This window comes from Mauremys reevesii, unplaced genomic scaffold, assembly GCF_016161935.1.
Source record: "Mauremys reevesii isolate NIE-2019 unplaced genomic scaffold, ASM1616193v1 Contig45, whole genome shotgun sequence".
Classification (NCBI taxonomy): Eukaryota; Metazoa; Chordata; order Testudines; family Geoemydidae; genus Mauremys; species Mauremys reevesii.
The window spans coordinates 290,321-311,277 of NW_024100857.1; the positions used below are offsets into that span (position 1 = coordinate 290,321).

Sequence of the window (20,957 nt, forward strand, 5' to 3'; positions counted from 1 at the left end):
GTCTTCAGGAACACTACTCCGTTTAAACGGCTGCAGCAAGGGAATTACTTCCCAGACCAGAAATTAACAGTTGGGGATGTTGAAATGCCTGTTATCCTGGGGGACGGAGCCTACCCCTTGATGCCATGGCTCATGAAGCCGTACACAGGCAGCCTGGACAGTAGTCAGGAGCTGTTCAACTACAGGCTGAGCAAGTGCAGAATGGTGGTAGAATGTGCATTAGGCCATTTAAAGGCGTGCTGGCGCATGTTACTGACTCGCTCAGACCTCAGCCAAACCAATGTCCCCATTGTTATTGCTGCTTGCTGTGTGCTCCACAATCTCTGTGAGAGTAAGGGGGAAGACCTTTATGGCAGGGTGCGAGGCTGAGGCAAATCACCTGGCCACTGATTACGCACAGCCAGACACCAGGGCGATTAGAAGAGCACACCAGGAAGTGGTGCACATTAGAGAAGCTTTGAAAACCAGTTTCATCACTGGCCAGGGTACAGTGTGACTGTTGTGTTTGTTTCTCCTTGATGAAACCCCCCCCCCTTGATTGACTCATTCCCTGTAAGCCACACACCCCCTTCGATCACAGCTTACTTTCTAAGGAAATAAAATCACTCATTTAAAAATCATGTATTCTTTATTACTTAATTATAAAAAGAGGTAGAGAACTGACAAGGTAGCCCAGGTGGGGTTTGGGAGGAGAATAGTAGGGAAGGAGAAGGCCACTAAAAAAATTTAATAATAATGAGAGCCTTTTGGTTGGGCTGTCCACTGGGGTGGAGTGGGCAGGTGCACGGAGCCTACCCCCACGAGTTCTTACTTGTCTGCCTGGTGAGGAGGCTAAGGAACATGGTGAGGGGGGAGGGTGGTTACACAGGGGCTGCAGCGGCACTCTGTGATCCTGCTGCTGTTCCTGAAGCTCCACCATACGCCGGAGCATGTCCGTTTGATCACGCAGCAGCCCTAGAGTTGCATCACGCCACCGCTGATCTTCCTGCCGCCACCTCTCATCTCGAGCATCTCTCCTGTCCTCACGTTGGTCCCTGCTGTCCTCATGGTCACTGGCATCTTTCTTGTACGTTGCTACCACGTCCTTCCACTCATTCAGATGAGCTCTTTGATTGTGGGTCACTTCCATGATTTCTGAAAACATTTCTTCTCGCATCTTTTTTTTCCCGCCGCCTTATCTGAGATAGCCTTCGGGACTGAGTAGGGAGGCTTGAAAAATTTGCAGCTGCATGAGGGAGGGAAAAAAGGGAGAGAAGTATTTAAAAAAAAGATACATTTTAGAGAACAATGGTCATACTCTTTCACGGTGAACAACACTATTCACCTTACATAGCACATGTGTTTTCACTACAAGGTCGCATTTTGCATCTTAATATTGAGTGCCTGCGGCTTTGGTGTTACAGATCACAGACGCAGGTCCGGGCATCAGAATTCTGCTTGCATGCGGCCATGGTAAGCCATTGTCTTTCGTCTTTTGCAGCCTTCATCTATCCAGTGCCCTCCTTTCCCAAATAGCAAGCAAAGTCCGTTGAGTGCTGCTTCTTTCCTGTTAACGTGCAGCAGCAGAAACCACCCCGTGGCTGGTATCATGGAAGATCACTGCTAAACACCCCCGTTTCCCCCTCCCCTCCAACCGCGTGGCTGGTATCATGGAAGATCACTGCTAATCACCACCCTTTCCCCCTCCCCTCCAACCGCGTGGCTGGTAGCAGGAAAGATCCCTGCTAGCCAAACGCGGAAAAGCTCAACACCAATCGCGCCCCAACCCCCCCCCCCCCCCCGCTTGGCTACCTGCAGGGAAGGATTTCTTTTAAGCCACAGGAAAACAGCCCAGTAGGAATGGCCATTTCTGTTCCCTTACTTAAATTCCTGAATTTCAACCAGGTTACCAGGAACAATATCACTCTCCTGAGCTAACACAGCGAGATAAAGAACAGATGTTGCTTGAATGCCAGCAATCACCAGGACCATACGCAGCTAGGCTTTGTCATGCAATGATACAAGATTACTTGCTACATGCATGGTGTGGTCAAGTGTCCTACCATGGAGGACGGAATAAAGCAGCGCTGCCCAGAAACCTTCTGCAAAGGCTTTTGGAGTACCTCCAGGAGAGCTTCATGGAGATGTCTCTGGAGGATTTCCGTTCCATCCCCAGACATGTTAACAGACTTTTCCAGTAACTGTACTGGCCGCGAATGCATCCCAAGTCCTCAGGGCAAATTAATCATTAAAAAACGCTTGCTTTTAAACCATGTCTTATATTTACAAGGTACACTCACAGAGGTCCCTTCCATGGCTTCATTGTCTGGGATAGTGGCTTGGGAGGGCTGGGAGGGTAATTCCGTCAGGGTGAGAAAAAGCTCCTGGCTGTTGGGGAGAACAGAGTGCTGTGTGCTCTCTACAAGCTCGTCCTCCTCTTCTTCCTCCTCATCTTCCCCGTCCACGGAATCCACAGACAGGGGTGGGGCAGTGGTGGCGGACCCCCCTAGAATTGCATGCAGCTCAGCATAGAAGCGGCATGTTTTTGGCCCTGCCCCGGACTTTCCATTTGTTTCTTTGGTTTTCTGGTAGGCTTGTCTGAGCTCCTTAACTTTCACACGGCACTGTACTGAGTCCCTGGTGTGGCCTCTCTGCATCATGGCCTTGGAAATTTTTTCAAATGTTTTTTCATTTCGTCTTTTGGAACGGAATTCTATTAGCACGGAATCCTCTCCCCATACAGCGATGAGATCCAGTACCTCCCGTGCAGTCCATGCTGGAGCTCTTTTTCGATTCTCAGGAGACTGCATTGTTACCTGTGCTGATGAGCTCTGCGTGGTCACCTGTGCTGGTGAGCTCTCCATGTTGGCCAAACAGGAAATGAAATTCAAAAGTTCGTGGGGCTTTTCCTGTCTACCTGGCCAGTGCATCCGAGTTCAGGTGGCTTTCCAGAGCGGTCACAGTGGTGCACTGTGGGATAGCTCCCTGAGGCCAATACCGTCGATTTGCGGCCACACTAACCCTAATCCGACATGGCAATACTGATTTGAGCGGTACTCCCCTTGTCGGGGAGGAGTACAGATATCGGTTTTAAGAGCCCTTTATATCGATATAAAGGGCCTCATTGTGTGGACGGGTGCAGGGTTAAATCGGTTTAACACTGCTAAATTCGGTTTAAACACGTAGTGTAGACCAGGCCTCAATCTGCTACCTCATATGTAAGGCTAAGATTTTGTCATGAATATTTTTAGTAAAAGTCACGGACAGGTCACAGGCAAGAAAGAAAAATTGACGGAAACCCTAAAAATATCCACAACAAAATTGGAAGTCACTGGGAAGTTGTGAGGACTGTTCAGAGCTCCAGGGTTCCTCTGCCGCCCGTGAGGGTACCCTGCAGCTCCCAGCCGCTGCGGGCTGAAGTCTCGGCGGTCTTGGGAAGTCATGGAATCCGTGACTTCTGCAACCTACATGACAAAATCATAGCCTTACTCATGCGAAAACTACACACTGCAGAATTAATTTGAATGATCTACACTCAAGTTACTTCTTGAGTTAGCCTAGCGTGAGTGAGTGGCCACATTACAAAACACTCAAGCTGCTGTGTTCACACTAGCACTGCACTCACTCATGTGTGGCACTTAAGATTTCTGAGGTTATATTCCGTGGTTCTTTGTGCTGCAGTAATAGGAGGTGCTCCATGACTTTCCCAGTGAATTGTGGGAGAACATGTCTTTCCTTTCTGGGCACACAAAGGAATGATGGGAAATCAGTAGAGGTTGCCATTTGAGTGGAGTTTGCATTCATTCACTCTCCAGAAAGGTAGTGAGAGCAGCTAATGGGTTGAGCTCAATTGAGCTTATACCTCTTGATGGGCCAGCCAACTCAACTTAAGCACCATCACATTCAAGTTCACTGCAGTGCAGACAAGCCCTGCATTAGAATTGTACCTCAGGTTAGCTAACTTGAATTAGCAATATACCTTTTTTTTCCACTGAAGAGAAGGCCTTGGTGTGAAGAAGTTTCCCTTTATTACTGCTTTGACTGGTTGTTACACATGATCTCACTTGCTCTACTCAACAGTTAAGAATTTACCCTGAGTTCATGATTTTTTTTGTAGGTCCTCTTAGTCAACTTCTGTCACATTTTAGTTCCCATCTGTAAGACTTAAGTATGTGCTAACAGGCTAATCTGTTTTTTTGTTTTGTTAGAACTATAGCATTTTGCCCATGAGCCAATACAGCTTGTTTTCATAGTTTGACTTAGAAACTAATGGTCCCATCTACTCTGACTACTTGTAGATCACAGGCTGTTGAGTTTCACCAAGTTACTCTTGTGTGAAACCCAACAAGTTGTTTAACTGAACTAAAGCACATCTTCCATAAAGGCCTCCAACTTGATTTGAAGCCATCAAGAGATGGAGAAACCACCACTTCCCACTGTAGTTTGTTCCAATGGTTAATCACTCAGGTACCAGGCTGAACTTGTAGGAACTGGCACTTAAAAAAAATTGAGCAAGACTGGGCTGGTAATCATTGAGACAATTACAGTATAGGTTTTGCTGTAGGAGTAAAAATACATACATACGGAATAAATGCATACATACATAAGGAATAAATGAATTTCCTGATGTTTTCATTCTCAGCAAAACAGTTTTTCACAACGTTCTCTCGTCAGTATCTACTAAATAGTAAGTTGGACAGGGAATAGGTCACATGTCTTGTGTAGCTGTGCTATCAAACTGCTGAGCAGTATTAGGATTTCAGTCAGAAAATGGAAGATTGACAATTTCAGTCCCATTGTGAACTGCTGCTAGGGCAGCAGAGCTGGCTATGGTGAATGGATTGCAAGCTACTAGTTATACTATACTTTGTGAAAGATACTTGCTTAAATTATAGTAACAGTAGAAAGTGGGAAGCTTCAAAAGATGTTAGATCAAATTTAAATAAATTGAAACTGTAATCTTAGTACTAAAATCAGTAGTTTTAGAAGTTAAAACGTATTTGTTAAGTCTTTTCAGATTTGAATTAAGTTGCTCCTTTTAACAGTTATGAGAGGGTCTAAAAATCTGAGATAAGGCATTGCCATTTTGAGAGGAATACTAAGAACTATAAAGGAAAAAGTGTTTCTTTTGAATGTGAACAGTGCAAGCATTCTTTTATGCCATGTTTTAGGTGTCTAAGAGCACAATGCACCCTTCAAAACTAGTTTGTTTTGAATCCTTAACAGGTTGTTCCTGTCCCTAAACTGAAGATGAAAAATAATCACATTTATAGTAACAATGGTTATGGAGTGACCATCCTTCAGCCTACGGACCAACTCTCTACTACAGGAGGGATACTAGAATTTACTGCATCAGGAGATGCAGAGGAAGATATCCTTTCCAAACTAATGCATGAATTGAGCCTAGAGATGAGTAGTAACACACTAGATGATATCAAGGGTCTGAGCATAGTTAATAGTTAAACATGCATTTGATGTATGTTTTGGTATATAAAAATTGTTTGATTAAAGCAACAGTACTCCAAGTTGAAGACTGTTAGTCTTAAATGCTTCTTTGAATTAATGTTATGGACAATGACTAGAGTTGCCCTTACTGTGCTTTGTTAACTTTTAGAGCATCTTACTAACACACACCTTCAGTCTTGGGTTACAATGTGTCCCCTTTGACTTAATAGTCTAAATTGGGAACAGATACTTTTCCTCTCAGCAGGCTAGGAAAGGTCATTTTAGAACACTGAACAGCCACTTGTGTCTACAGTAGTCTGATCCTTAGTTTCTCCACTGTTACTACCACTGGTAGAGCTGCACTGGCAACAACAGTTGAGCACTAATGTAGAACACCCTTACATAGTCATTATCCAGACCTACTCTGAGTAGGATTAGACAACTCTGGCTAAAATGCCGGTGCTAACTTATTCACAGTGACCCTTCTATTGTGGTTACTATCAGTAGAGCTGCACAAGGAAATATAGAGAGTGGAAAATCTCTTACCTGGTAATTTTCTTTCTGATAGCAGTCTCTTCCACAATTCTGCTACATATGGGCTATTTCCTGGCAGCAGTTTGCAGAGGCAGTTCGTAGCTGTGCTAGCTACACCCTCTTCTCCAGTCTACTGCCAGATGATTCATTCAAAAGCTGTGTAAAAACTTGTAGAAAATAATTAGTAACAATAATTCCAATGCCAACCAAATAACTATGTACAGTAAGTCCTTGCTTGGAAGGTAACTATCCAAATAAGATGTTCACCCTCAGCTGACACGCCATCCAGGGTGGGTAGAATTGTGGAAGATACTGCTAGCAGATAAAATGATCAGGTAGGAAATTTTCCATTCTGCATCCCAGCATCTCCCACAATTCTGCTACCTATGGGAAGAAGCAAGCAGTGGACAGGAGTAAGGAGGGATAAGTAAACAAATGAAGAAAAACATTTTCAGGATTGCTCAAAAAGCAAGGTTATTACTGGATTACAGTCTGCAGCACCCTCTTTCCAAAGGAAGCCTCTTCATAAGAATCTCTATAGTGTCTTATAAATGTTAGCCCTTCTTGATGTCGCTATTCTGCAGACCCCTGTGGTGGAAGCACATGCTCTTTTGGCCCAAGAAGTTGCATCAGTTCTTGTGGAATAGGCCTCAATTCCTTCTGGACCAGTGCACATATGCCTTGTATGTCTGTACAATACATAGTTAGATCTATCTGACCAGGGATAGCTTGGATACCCTAGCATATAGGGTGAAAAGAGCCAACAGGGAGCCTGATCTCCTTATGGATTCTGTACACTTGCTATAAATCTTTAGTGCTCATCTGACATAAAAGGTGTGCCATAGCTTCCCAGTCAGTGGCTGTGGCTTTGGACAAAATGAAGGGAGGATAGTCTCCTATAAGACATGGAAAGGCAGATTCTCCTTATGGATTCATAGATTGTAGGGCTGGAAGGGACCCCGAGAGGTCATCGAGTCCAGTCCCCTACCCTCATGGCAGGACCAAATACTGTCTTGACCAGTGGTCCCCAATGTGGTGCCCGCCGGGGCATTTATGTGTGCCCGCCTAGTGCCCAGCAGGCGAGAGAAGCCACAGCCCTGCGCCTGCCGGGGACAGAGAACTCCAGGGCTGCAGGCTGTGGGTGCTGGTGTTCAGTCCCCGGCAGGTGCGGGACCCGTCTAGTTCCCAGCAGGAGAGAGAATCCGGGCCCCTGCAGCTGTTGGGGACAGAGTACTCCGGGGCTGCAGGCACCGGTATTCTCTGTCCTCGCGGCTTCTCTCTGGATTCATGTATTATGTAATATTAAATATGGTTTTTTTTGTATTATTTAATGTACAAATACAAAATAAGCCTTGAAAAATTGTTGGTGCCCGCCACACACTTCTGAAAACACGAATGTGCTACTGGTCACAAAAAGGTTGGGGACCACTCATCTAGACCATCCCTGATAGACATTTATCTAACCTACTCTTAAAAATATCCCCAGAGATGGAGATTCCACAACCTCCCTAGGCAGTTTATTCCAGTGTTTAACCACCCTCACAGTTAGGAACTTTTTCCTAATGTCCAACCTAAACCTCCCTTGCTGCAGTTTAAGCCCATTGCTTCTTGTTCTATACTTAGAGGCTAAGGTGAACAAGTTTTCTCCCTCCTCCTTATGACACCCTTTTGGATACCTGAAAACTGCTATCATGTCCCCTCTGTCTTCTCTTTTCCAAACTAAACAAACCCAATTCTTTCAACTTTCTTTCATAGGTCATGTTCTCTAGACCGTTAATCATCCTTGTTGCTCTTCTCTGGACCCTCTCCAATTTCTCCACATCTTTCTTGAAATGCAGTGCCCAGAACTGGACACAATACTCCAGTTGAGGCCTAACCAGTGCAGAATAGAGCGGAAGAATGACTTCTCATGTCTTGCTCACAACAAACCTGTTAATGCATCCCAGAATCAAGTTTGCTTTTTTTGCAACAGCATCACGCTGTTGACTCATATTTAGCTTGTGGTCCACTATAACCGCTAGATCCCTTTCTGCTGTACTCCTTCCTAGACAATCTCTTCTCATTCTGTATGTGTGAAATTGATTGTTCCTTCCTAAGTGGAGCACTTTGCATTTGTCTTTATTAAACTTAATCCTGTTTACCTCAGACCATTTCTCCAATTTGTCCAGATCATTTTGAATTATGACCCTATCCTCCAAAGCAGTTTGGTATCATCTGCAAACATATGACCCTATCCTCCCAGTTTGGTATCATCTGCAAACATAAGCGTACTTTCTATGCCAATATCTAAGTCATTGATGAAGATATTGAACAGAACTGGTCCCAAAACAGACCCCTGTGGAACCCCACTTGTTATACCTTTCCAGCAGGACTGGGAACCATTAATAACTACTCTCTGAGTATGGTTATCTAGCCAGTTATGCACCTACCTTATAGTAGCCCCATCTAAGTTGTATTTGCATAGTTTATTGCTAAGACTATCATGCAAGACCGGATCAAATGCCTTACTAAAATCTAGGTATACCACATCCACCGCTTCTCCCTGATCCACAAGACTCGTTATCCTATCAAAGAAAGCTATCAGATTGGTTTGACATGATTTGTTCTTTACAAATCCACGCTGGCTATTCCCTATCACCTTACCACCTTCCAAGTGTTTGCAGATGATTTCCTTAACTAACTGGTCTGTAGTTTCCTGGGTTGTTTTTATTTCCCTTTTAATAGATGGGCACTATATTTGCCCTTTTCCAGTCTTCTGGAATCTCTCCTGTCTCCCATGATTTTCCAAAGATAATAGCTAGAGGCTCAGATACCTCCCCTATTAGCTGCTTGAGTATTCTAGGATGCATTTAATCAGGCCCTGGTGACTTGCAGGCATCTAACTTTTCTAAGTGATTTTTAACTTGTTCTTTTTTTATTTTATCTTCCAAACCTACCCCCTTCCCATTAGCATTCACTATGTTAGGCATTCCTTCAGACTTCTCAGTGAAGACCGAAACAAAGAAGTCATTGAGCATCTCTGCCATTTCCAAGTTTCCTGTTACTGTTCCTCCCTCCTCACTGAGCAGTGGGCCTACTCTGTCCTTGGTCTTCCTCTTGCTTCTAATGTATTGATTAAAAAGTCTTCTTGTTTCCCTTTATTCCTGTAGCTAGTTTGAGCTCATTGTGCGCCGCTGCCTTTCTAATCTTGCCCCTGCATTCCTGTGTTGTTTGCCTATATTCATCCTTTGTAATTTGTCCTAGTTTCCATTTTTTATGAGACTCCTTTTTATTTTCTGGATCATGCAAGATCTCGTGGTTAAGCCAAGCCGATCTTTTGCCACATTTTCTATCTTTCCTACCCAGCGGAATAGCTTGCTTTTGGGCCCTTAATAGTGTCCCTTTGAAATACTGCCAACACTCCTCAGTTGTTTTTCCCCTCAGTCTTGATTCCCATGGGACCTTACCTATCAGCTCTCTGAGCTTACCAAAATCCGCCTTCCTGAAATCCGTTGTCTCTATTTTGCTGTACTCCCTTCTACCCTCCCTTAGAATTGTGAACTCTATGATTTCATGATCACTTTCACCCAAGCTGCCTTCCACTTGCAAATTCTCAACAAGTTCCTCCCTATGTGTTAAAATCAAATCTAGAACAGCTTCCCCCCAGTAGCTTTTTCAACCTTCTGAAATAAAAAGTCTGCAGTGCAGTACAAGAACTTAGTGGATAGTCTGAGCCCCGCTGTGTTATTTTCCCAACATATATCTGGATAGTTGAAGTCCCCCATCACCACCAAATCTTGGGCTTTGGATGATTTTGTTAGTTGTTTAAAAAAAGCCTCATCCACCTCTTTCACCTAGTGAGGTGGCCTGTAGTAGACTCTTAGCATGACATCACCCTTGGTTGTTTTTTTTACCCCTTTTAGCCTCTCAACACCCAGAGACTCTTAACACTTCCATCTCCTATGTCCATCTCCACCTCAGTCCAAGTGTGTACATTATTAATATATAAGGCAACACCTCCTCCCTTCTCCCTCTGTCTATCCTTCCTGAGCAGGCTGTACCCATCCATACCAACATTCCAATCATGTATTATCCCACCAAGTTTCGGTGATGCCAACAATGTCATAGTTGTATTTATTTATTAGCACTTCCAGTTCTTCCTGCTTATTACCCATACTTCTCACATTTGTATATAGGCATCGAAGATACTGATTTGATCTTGCCTCCCAGTTTTGCCCTGACCCTCCTTTCTCTCTGCCATTATAGCCCACGCTCCCTCCTATTTCCGACCCATCTCCCAGGTCTCCATGTTCTCCATTTACCCGTGGGCTTTGCTCACCTGTCCCCGTCCAACCTAGTTTAAAGCCCTCCTCACTAGGTTAGCCAGTCTGTGTCCAAATAGGGTCTTTCCCCTCCTCAAAAGGTGAACGCCATCTCTGCCTAGCAGTCCTTCCTGGAATAGCATCCTGTGGTTGAGGAAGCCAAAGCCCTCCTGGCGACACCATCTTCGCAGCCAGGCATTCACCTCCACTATGCACCTGTCTCTGCCTGGGCCCCTACCTTTGACAGGAAGGATCGAAGAGAATACCACCTGTGCTCCAAACTCCTTCATCCGTACTCCCAGTGTCCTGTAGTCACTCTTCATCCACTCAGTATCACACCTCACAGTATCATTTGCAAGAACGTTTTTTAAATTCTTAGCACCACCCTTACCCTCATGGAACACACAAAAAGGTTCATGTATAGATGAGTTCCAGAACTAGCAGCCATATCTGGTGGTTGTGATGGCAACTAGAAAACAGGTTTTGATGGAGAGGTAACATGGTGATACAGCTATGTCCAAGGCTCAAAAGGATGGATGGTTAGAGCTTTCAACACCAGTGGTAGGTCCCACTTAAGGAAGATCAGTCTGACAGCTGATCTGGCCAGTGAAACTGCTATGAGGAACCTGGATACCTAAGGCTTATTGGCCAGGGAGCCAGAGGATAATGCAAACCAGTACACTATGAAAGGCTGACACCTAGCAAGCTGCAGTGCTTGGCATGAACATTTAGCCTCTCCTTTCTGAAGAAATTCCAATTTAACTGGAGTCCCATGATCTTTTACTCTGTGCTCGACACCAACTGCTGAATTTGGTCCAGCTGGAGAAATAGGATTTTAGTGTGGAACCTCTCATAGAAGACAGCAGAATCCCCATCACTTTGGAAGATATGCCACACATGTGGCTAACACATCCCTTTTAACAGTCAGATTGTCACATAAAGATGAGCTGCATCCAGACGGAGAAATGGTCCTTGATAAAGGATGTCTGAGTTCACCAGTACCTGCAATGGTGGTTTCAGCTTTAGATCTATCATGTCAGAGAACCAGGGTCTCCATGGCCAGTGTAGAGTTAACATCACCCTTGCTTTTTCTCACCACATCTTTTGGCTCATTTTCCCTATGAGAAAGAAGAGAGGGAACCTGCATAGTCAGCCTTGAGGCCATCTGTTTGACAAAGCATCTGTTCCCATAGACTTGGATCTGCTTCCCAGGTGAAGTATTTTGGCCACTTTGCATTCTTGTGATTGGCAAGTCGGTCAGCTGAAGGGAACCAAATATCTGTGTGATCAGATTGAAGATAATTCTGGGTTGTTGAGATTGTAATGGCTGAGCTAGTTTGCCTTTTGGTTCAGTTCCTCTTTTATGTGGATTATTTTTATGCAAAAGATTCTCTGTTCTGCCCACACTTTTATCTCTATCACTTCTACATGTAGAGCAACCTGCTTCTCCCTCCTTAGTTGTTTATGTATGCAACCATTGTCATGCTGTCCGACTCACCGTGATATAGTTGCCTTCCACATGGCTCTGGAATCTCAGAACAGCTGGTTTGACCCACTGAGCTCCAAGAGATTGATGCTATCATTCCTTTCCTCAGGCTCCATATGTGCTTCCCATCTGTCTAGGCTAGCATTGGTAAGAACCTGAATGTCTGGAAGGCATATGAAGACTGCTTTGTGGAACTTGCCCGGGACTGCCCATCTCAGGGAGTCAATCTGGTTTCGGACTAGTACCTGATTTTGTATGTGCTCCAGGGATTGGTCGTATACTTTCGGAAGAAAGGCCATGGAGGCACCTGATATGTGACCTTGTCCTGGGGAGATTCTGGTGCATGAGACCAGGAAGCTCAGTAGCTGAAGCCGCACAGCTATGGTTGGGCTCATGCACTGGTCCATCATGGATATCAGATCCTGAATCTTCTGGAATCTGTTGAGTGATAGTTGACAGATCAGTGTTGCTAACATGTTTCTCCACATCCAGATGAATAATCCTTGTCAACAGAATCCAGGAACTTTTCTTTATGTTTATCACAAATCCGTGTGCTCGCAGAAGATTCAGAGTCCGGATCATGGCACTACGTGCTGTGGGACAGGGCTCATCCAGAAAGGGATACAGGTGAACACTCTGGGATCTGAGCCTGCCCATGATCACTGCCAGCATCTTCATAAAATCACTGGGGACCAAGAGACCAAATGGCAGTGTTCAGTACTGGTAGTGATCTGTGCCATTAAGGAAATCTTAAAAGCCTGTGGTGTAATGTAGAGGTTGAGTCTCGCAAATCCACTGAGGTTAGGAAGTAGCCTTGAGACAGGGATGTCATTATCGAAGCTAGGGACCCCATCCAGAATTTTCTTCATCTCTTTTTGAAGAGGTTGAGTATGGCTCTGACTCCTCCAGTGCACTTATGAACAATGAAGGAGGAGGAGTAAAACCTTGAGAAGTGTTCTTCTGGGAGAACATCCATCACTCCTATGTCCAGATGGGAAATCTCATTTCAGACCTGCTAAAGCTTTGCGGGGTCACTGGTGAGGGGGCAGGGCCTTTAGCATGAGGAAGTATCCCTGGTGCACCCTCCCTTGTATCTACCTGTGTGTAGTAAAAACAAGAAATTCATCTGGAAATTGAGAATTTTGCCTGTAAATTGAGGTCTAGGTGGAGGCTCATTCATTCATTGTCATAATGAACTCATGGAGGTCATGGAAGGCACCCTTAGGTTTTCTGATCACTTCTCAGTTCCAAGGTTCTCTCTTATGTGTTATCGTTCCTCTGGAACCTCTGTGAGGCAGGTGGAAAAAAGGAGTGTCTGATAGTAGCTTTGTAGTCTGTTCTTTGAGCACTAATTGGAGAGGGGAGGCTGTTTGACTTTTGTCTAATTTTTCTCCCCAGGGAGGTCCTGTGAATTCAGAGGAGCACAGGATTTGTTTGGAGTGAGTATCTACATTACAGGGATGAAACCATGTGTCTCTTGGCTGCTGAGCTGGATGCCATGGTACGGGCAGAAAAGTCTTATAGCATCCTGTAATAGTCCGAGGTTGGGGCCGTGCCCTCTCAGGGGCCGTCGGGAGCCAGGCCGCCTCACTACACGGCCCCTATCAATCTCCGGGTTCTGAAGGTTTTTGGGTTCTGCCCCTCAAGCAGGGGCGGAACAGAAGGCACACAGTTCCTGCAATGAGTCCCAGCCCTCAGTCAGGGCGGGACAGCAGACACTAGGTCTAGGCTCCGGTCCTGGCAGCCGGAGCTGAGCAGTTACAGAGGCAGTAAGCCCCAAGCCCTAGCTCAGGGCGGGGCAGCACCCAAGAATCCAGGGAGCTCAGATCCCCTGCAAGCTAAGTAGTAACACAAAGTTAACAAGCTAAGCCCCGGCCCTTAATCAGGGCGGGGCACCAAACACAGCCGTTCTAGGCTCAGCTCCTTACAGCAGGAGCTGAGCAACAATAATAGTTCAGGGCTCAGGTCCTTGCATCAGGAGCTGAGCAATAACAGTTCAGGGCTCAGGTCCTTGCGTCAGGAGCTGAGCAATAACAGTTCAGGGCTCAGGTCCTTGCATCAGGGACTGAGTATCAATAACAGTTCAGGGCTCAGGTCCTTGCCTCAGGGGCTGAGCAATAATAATAGTTCAGTAATCCCCAGCCCTAGGTCAGGGTGGGGCAACAAACAATAGTCCCAGGGGCTCAGGAGCTGAGCCACAAGAGTCAGTAAGCCCAGCCCTAGGTCAGGGTGGGGCAACACACAATAGTCCAAGGCTCAGGTCCTTGTAGCATGAGCAGAGCAGCAAGTCAGTAAGCCCCAGGGTGGGGCAATAAACTATAGTTCAAGGCTCAGGTCCTTATAGCAGGAGCTAAGCAACAATAGTCAGTAAGCCCCAGGGTGGGGCAATAAACTATAGTTCAAGGCTCAGGTCCTTGTAGCAGGAGCTAAGCAACAATAGTCAGTAAGACCCAGGGTGGGGCAATAAACTATAGTTCAAGGCTCAGGTCCTTGTAGCAGGAGCTAAGCAGCGGCATCAGTCTCAGGAGGCCCAGGCCCTCAGTCAGGGCGGGGCAACAAACAATAGCTCAAGGCTCAGGTCCTTGTAACAGGAACTGAGCTGTGGCAGCAGTTCAGGAAGCCCAGGTAAGTGCAGGCTTCTCTGCCTGAACGCTGGTAGGAGGGGGAGGCTGCCACCCGTGAGTGGGGTGGCAGGGGGGACACAGGCCCACCCACTCCACTGTGTCCCAGCCCGGGGCCCTAACAGCGGCGTGGATCCGCTGCAGTCAGTGGGGATCCTGGCCGCAACACACTGACATGGGCACGTCAGTGCCCTCAGCCGGACAGGGGTCGGCTACCCCCGGGCTACACTCCATCTCCCCCTCCATGGGTACCTGCTCCTCGCTGGGCTCTGCAGCGGGGTCCCACACCATGGGCTCCTCGTCGTGCTGAGGGCTCTCTAGGTCGGGCTGCTCCTCCGGACTCAGGTCACGGGAACGCTCGGGCAGCTCCTCGGGGTACCGGGCTCGGGGCAGGCTCGGCCAGTCCACCTCGGGGTACCTGGCTCGAGGGAGGCTTGGTCGGTCCACGTCCGGATACCTTGCTCGAGGGAGGCTCGGTCCGTCCGCGTCAGGGTACCTGGCTCTGGGCAGGCTCGGTCCGGCAGGAGCCTGAACAGGAGCGTCCGTCCTCTCCGGCCGCTGGGCTCCAACTGAGTGTTGAGGCCGGGCTTTTATACTTCCTGTCCCGCCCCTTGACTTCCGGGGGGCGGGAACAGGCGGCGGTGGCTCCGCCCACTGAGGTGGCTCCGCCCACTGAGGAGGCTGTTCTGGTTCCTCTCTCTCAGGGGCCGTCGGGAGCCAGGCCGCCTCACTACACATCCATTTGAAGTATCTGCTACCAATGCTGCTGTTTGGGAGATTTTAAGTATAAAGTCCAGATGGTCTCTGCCCTTAAGGGCTTTAAAGTCCTTTAGCCATGACATTGTGACTCAAGCAAAGCCTGTGGCTGCCAGAGATGCTCTGAGGAGGCATCGATTCATCTAAGGATGTCCTTCCACCTTGCTGTCCACTGGATCCTTGGGGAAGAAGTCTCCTTCTGTTGGAATAATCTTATATTTTGGTAGAGGTGCTATAGCAGCATCAACCTTAAGTACATCAGAGAGCATTCTACAAGCAGAAAGCGCCAAAGAATCAGAAGAGGAGGTTACTCACCTTGTGCAGTAACTGACGTTCTTCGAGATGAGTGTCCCTGTGGGTGCTCCACTCTAGGTGTCGGTGCGCCCTGCGCTTTTGATCGGAGATTTCTGCAGCAGTACTCCTACCGGCCACGCATGCTCAGAGCCTGCCCCCCCGCTCTGAGTATAGCTCTAGTGAGCATGCGCGGCTGGTTCCCTCAGTTCCTTCTCTACAACGGAGGCTACCCCAACTCCGAAGTAGAGGGGAGGAGGGTGGGTAGTGGAGCACCCACAGGGACACTCATTTCAAAGAACGTCAGTTACTGCACAAGGTGAGTAACCTCCTCTTCTTCTTCGAGAGATGTCCCTGTGGGTGCTCCACTCTAGGTGACTTCGAAGCAGTCTATCTCAAGGAGGTAGGGACTTCGGATCTGGCAGGAATGCTGTGGTTAATACTGCCCTGCCTAATTGAGTGTCAGAGAGAGGACCCTGAATAAGGGCATAGTGTTTGACAAATGTGTGCTCGGAGGACCAAGTGGCTGCTTTACAGATATCAGTCAATGGCACTTTACGTAAGAAGGCTACAGAGGTAGATACAGATCTAGTGGACTGAGTTCTGATGAATGCTGGTGGTGTAACATTTTTTATCTGATAGAGTCGTATGCAATCGGAGATCCAGTTTGACAGTCTCTGGGGAGTGATAGGCATGCCTTTGGAGTGCTCCGCAATGGAGACAAAGAGCCTAGTAGAGTTTCTGAAGGGTTTGGTTCTGTCCAAATAGAATGATAAGGCCCTGCGCACATCCAGTGTATGCATTGTGGCTTCGAAAGAGTTTGCATGTGGTTTTGGGAAGAAAGTTGGTAGATGTATTGGTTCATTGATGTGAAATTACGTGTGAACTTTAGGAAGGAATTTCAGGTGCAGGCGTAGGGTCACTTTGTCCCTGAAGAAGAGCGTATATGGTGGATCTGCCATAAGGGCTGCTATCTCTCCTGCCCGTCTGACGGAGGTAATCGCCACCAAAAAGGCTGTTTTCATCGAGAGGTGCAAGAGGAAGCAGGTGGCTAATGGCTCAAAGGGTTGATGAGTTAAACAGGACAATACTAAGTGAAGATCCCATGGAGGGACAGGTGGCTTAATGTCTGGATATAAGGCTTGGAGTCCCTTGAGGAAATGCTTGGTTATGGGATGAGCAAAGACCGAGGTATTGTCAACTGTACCATGAAAGGTTGTGATGGCAGCTAAATGGACTCTGATGGAGCTGAAGGAAAGGCCGGATTGCTTAATGCTCAATAGGTAGTCGAGTATGCAGGGAAGGGATGCCGAGGTAGAAGACAGTTCTTTAGTTGAACACCATTCTGTGAATCGTTTCCACTTTCGGAGATAGGTGGTACGGGTGGATTGTGTTCTGCTGTGTAGAAGCACCCTCTGAACTTGGTCGGAACAGTCTAGTTCTCGTTGGGAGAACCATGCAGGTACCAGGCTTTGAGATGAAGCATGGGCAGGTTCGGGTGAAGAAGCCCGCCCTGGAGCAAAAATTGAGGCATTTCGTGTTTTTTGCGGTTGCAAAGAGATCTATGGTTGGGAGACCCCAAGTGTGAAATATGTTGTAAATGATTCCCTTGTCTATCTCCCATTCGTGGTCCAAAGGGAAACGTCTGCTTAACTCGTCGGCAGTGGTGTTCATCACCCCTGGGAGATAAGCAGCTGATATGCGGATGTGGTTTGCAAGGCACCAAAGCCGTGCATGATATGATTTGGCCCTCTGAAACTAAGGCTGAAAACTGTTGTTTCTTCTGGTCCGGAATGTGTTCAATAAAGTCCATGAACTTATTATAGTTTCTGTGGTCGTACTTTGCCAAAACGGCAGTATAATTGGCAATTCGAAATTGTAAGGTTGAAGAGGCATACACTTTGCGACCCAGCAGGTCTAAACATTTGCCTTCCTTGTTGGCTGAGGTATGGCGGGAATACTGTTGTTTGTTCCTTTGATTGGCTGCGTCCACTACCAGTGAGTTTGGCGCAGGATGGGAGAAAAGAAATTCAGAGCCCTTAGAGGGGATGAAGTATTTACGGTCTGCTTGTTTGCAAGTAGGCTGGCTTGTGGCTGGAGCCTGCCAGATGGATTTAGCAGGTTACAGAAGGGCTGGATTGATTGGTAATGCCAGTCTAGATGAAGAAGAGGGTTGCAGGATGTCCGTTAACTCATGTTGTTGGTCCGGTACTTCCTCTAGATTAATTCTGAGGTCGCTGGCAACCCTTTTAAAGAGATCCTGGAATTTCGTAAAATTGTCTGAAGAAGGTAGATGGGGGGGAAGTAAAGCTTCTTCAGGCATTACTTCAATTGGTATTTCAGTTGGTACTGGGTCCGGGGCAGGATTTAATTGACCCTGAGAATGAGAAGGTGCCGCCAACTGAGTGATATCATCTGGACGTTGGTGTCTCGTGGAAGTGGAATAGTGGGTGTGCTGCCGAGAGAAAGGTGCCCATGGGGCCCAATACTGCCATGGTGATGGAAAAGGCATAGGTGGAGCCATCCAGGGGTTAACGCACCAGGAGGCAGGATCTCGAGGAGAGTCTGAGACAATTTTCCTGTGCCCGCGGTTGACAGGAATCCGAGGATGGAATTCTGATTGCATTGAGGCATCACCCTGTAATTCAGACTCCGCTTCACTGGAGGAATGCTGTTCAGATCCTGAATCATTGGTAAGGGAGAAGCAATCTTTAAGGAAGGGTGATTGCATTGTAGGTGACACTAATAGGTCACTTGACTGAGTAAACGGCAGCACTGAGGCAGCTGAAGGTGAAGGCTGATAGAATTGCTGTGCGGGAACTCAGGCTTGCACCGGAGTTCTAATTCTTGGCTCAGTGCCAAGTAGCGTTGTCAATTTCGGTGCCAGTGTCGGAGCCGATGCTGCACTATTAACAGCGGGCTGCGGTGCTTCAGGGGGGTCCTGGAACGTCGGCACCACGTTCATCACGGTGCCGATGGGTGCCATAATCGAGGCAGGCAACTGAAAGCCTATCGCCTCAGCACCGGAGCTTCGCGCCGCCACCGAAAGCACAGGCGGGTTTAAAGCGATTCCTGAGGAGCCCGGCTCGTCGAAAGTGCTCAGGCGGGGGAGCACTGGTAAGGAAACTGTGGATCTCACCGGAGAGGGTTTGTATCTTAGGGCTTCTTTTGTTCCTGACAGAGGGTGCCCTCGTTTAGTTGATTTCTTCTGCTTTTTAGCAGCAGGAGAGCTGTGTCGGTGAGCAGAAGCAGAGTCCGCGCCAGGGTCTGAGGTGGACCCTAAGGATTTTTGCAGTAGAATGAATTTAAGTTTTAGCTCCCTGTCCTTTCTTGCTCTGGAGCTTAGTTTAGTACAGTGAGAACATTTTGGGGGAATATGAGTTTCCCCCAGGCATTTTATGCAGTGTGAATGACCATCGGAGAGAGGGATAGCGTCCTTACAGGAGGAGCAGCGCATAAAGCCTGTGGAGCCAGGCATGTCTGAAGCACTGAGAGAATTTTTTTTTTTTTTTTAAACGGTAGAGAAAAAGGTAAGTAACACTAACTAACAACTAACTAACAAGAAAACTATCTAACTACGTTATTTTAAGATAAGGAAGAAATTCTTTAGGGAGTCTGCTGAGCTCCATCTCAAGCCGGGGACGGTAGAGAAGGAACTGAGGAACCGGCCGCGCATGCTCACTAGAGCTATACTCAGAGCGGGCGGGCAGGCTCTGAGCATGCGTGGCCAGTAGGAGTACTGCTGCAGAGGCGCACCGACACCTAGAGTGGAGCACCCACAGGGACATCTGTCGAAGAAGAACCTGCCTGTTAGTGTGTTTACCCTTTTCAAGAGACACCCATTCCTCCCTGATTACTTCTTCAAAAGGTGTGTGCAGTGGAATCACTAAGGAGAAAATTTGGAAGGGAGGTATTTACTCTGAGGCTTACCTTAGAGGGCCTGCTTAGGTTGGATCTGGATTGTGGATTCCATTTTTTGAACATGGTTTCAAACTTCAGGACTTAGCCCCTGGGCCAGCTGCATGAAATCCGCATCCTTAGGTCTCCTGTTCTGCTCTTTCTGGCCAGTTGGGCATTTCTGGAATGAAATCACAGCTTCTTGAAAGGATAGGAGTCTCAACATGCCTGTCCAACTCCAAACTCCGTGCCTAGCCACACTATGGTGTGGTGGCTGAGAACAGGCAGGACATAATTTGCTTCTGTAGAGCCTTTTAGGCTTAGTCACCGCGGTGCTTTGCAGCTGCTCTGCTATCCCTGAAAGGAGGAAGAAGAGCTCAGCAGAGAGGCACTGCAGTGGAGACTCTGTGTGGCTTCAGCCACCTGCTTCTAAATACTTGGTCCAGGAGGAGGAGAGAACAAAGAAGGCTGCTTGCTAATGCCCCAAAATTAAGAAATGTAAAAGTCAAGTTTAGGAGCAGAGAGAACCATGACTGACTGCTGGGTGGAGGCAATATCTTGCCCTCAGGTCAAGAAAGGGAATGTGTCTATCACAGGCTATGCTACAGCTTTTAATTGCCTCTGAAAGCAGCAGATAGGAGTGGGGGAATAGCCTATAAGTAGCAGAATTGAGAGAGACACTGGGCTCCAGAAAGCTGTACTATATAGGATTTTCCCCATTATATATACATTTAGTTTTCATTGCCTGTAGTTTGAGTCCACAATAGGTTACAGCAGTGGTCCCCAACGTGGTGCCCGCCGGAGCATTTATGTGTGCCCGCCTAGTGCCCAGCAGGAGAGAGAAGCCACGGCCCTGCGCCTGCCGGGGACAGAGAACTCAGGCTGCAGGCGCAGTGTTCTCTGTTCCCGGCAGGTGCGGGGCCTGCCTAGTGCCCCGCAGGGGAGAGAAGCTGTGGCCCCGCGCCTGCCAGGGACAGAGAACTCCGGGGCTGCAGGCTGTGGGCGCTGGTGTTCAGTCCCCGGCAGGTGCGGGACTCGCCTAGTTCCCAGCAGGAGAGAGAATCCGGGCCCCTGCAGCTGTTGGGGACAGAGTACTCTGGGGCTGCAGGCACCGGTATTCTCTGTCCTCGCGGCTTCTCTCTTCTCTCTCTGGATTCATATATTATGTAATATTAAACATGATTTTTTTTGTATTATTTAATGTACAAATACAAAATAAGCCTTGAAAAATTGTTGGCGCCTGCCACACTTCTGAAAACATGAATGTGCTACTGGTCACAGAAAGGTTGGGAACCACTGGGTTACAGCATCAGTGGTGGTTCGCAAGAGATCAGCCCACTGCCTTCTCCCACTTTACTAAAACACGAGTAAGAACTTCCCAATACTATTAATAAGAAACCTTGAGGGAATTCTTAGCAGTATTCATATATCACTTAACAAGCTCAGTAGCTGAGAGGATAGAAATTGTGCAAAATCTGTGTTCTCCCTCAGCTATACTTTTAGTTTAAAGTTGTTTTTTGTTTTATATACACATCTAATTAGAAAATACAGTTTTCTGCATATTTGTTTCAGTGTACATGTGCAATAATTTAGTACAATACGCTATATTACACCTTATACTAAGATTAAGGAAACCAAAAATAGGGA

General features: G+C 47.2%; 1 protein-coding gene and 1 long non-coding RNA gene across 2 annotated transcripts in view; one reads left to right on the top strand and one right to left on the bottom strand.

Annotated features, from left to right (window-relative positions):
* LOC120394266 (testicular spindle-associated protein SHCBP1L-like) overlaps positions 1-5,510 on the top strand; it is a 47,943-nt gene extending 42,433 nt beyond the window's left edge. The window contains 1 exon segment of the mRNA XM_039518502.1: positions 5,206-5,510. Coding sequence (XP_039374436.1) covers positions 5,206-5,442 — 237 coding nt within the window. The 3' untranslated portion in view covers positions 5,443-5,510.
* On the bottom strand, positions 1,186-19,393 carry LOC120394267. Its single transcript, XR_005592223.1, has 3 exons — positions 19,344-19,393; positions 5,971-6,125; positions 1,186-1,225 (listed from the first exon to the last, which is right to left on the bottom strand). It is a non-coding gene; the product is annotated as an uncharacterized LOC120394267 (long non-coding RNA).
* Between the last annotated feature and the right edge of the window lie 1,564 nt (positions 19,394-20,957).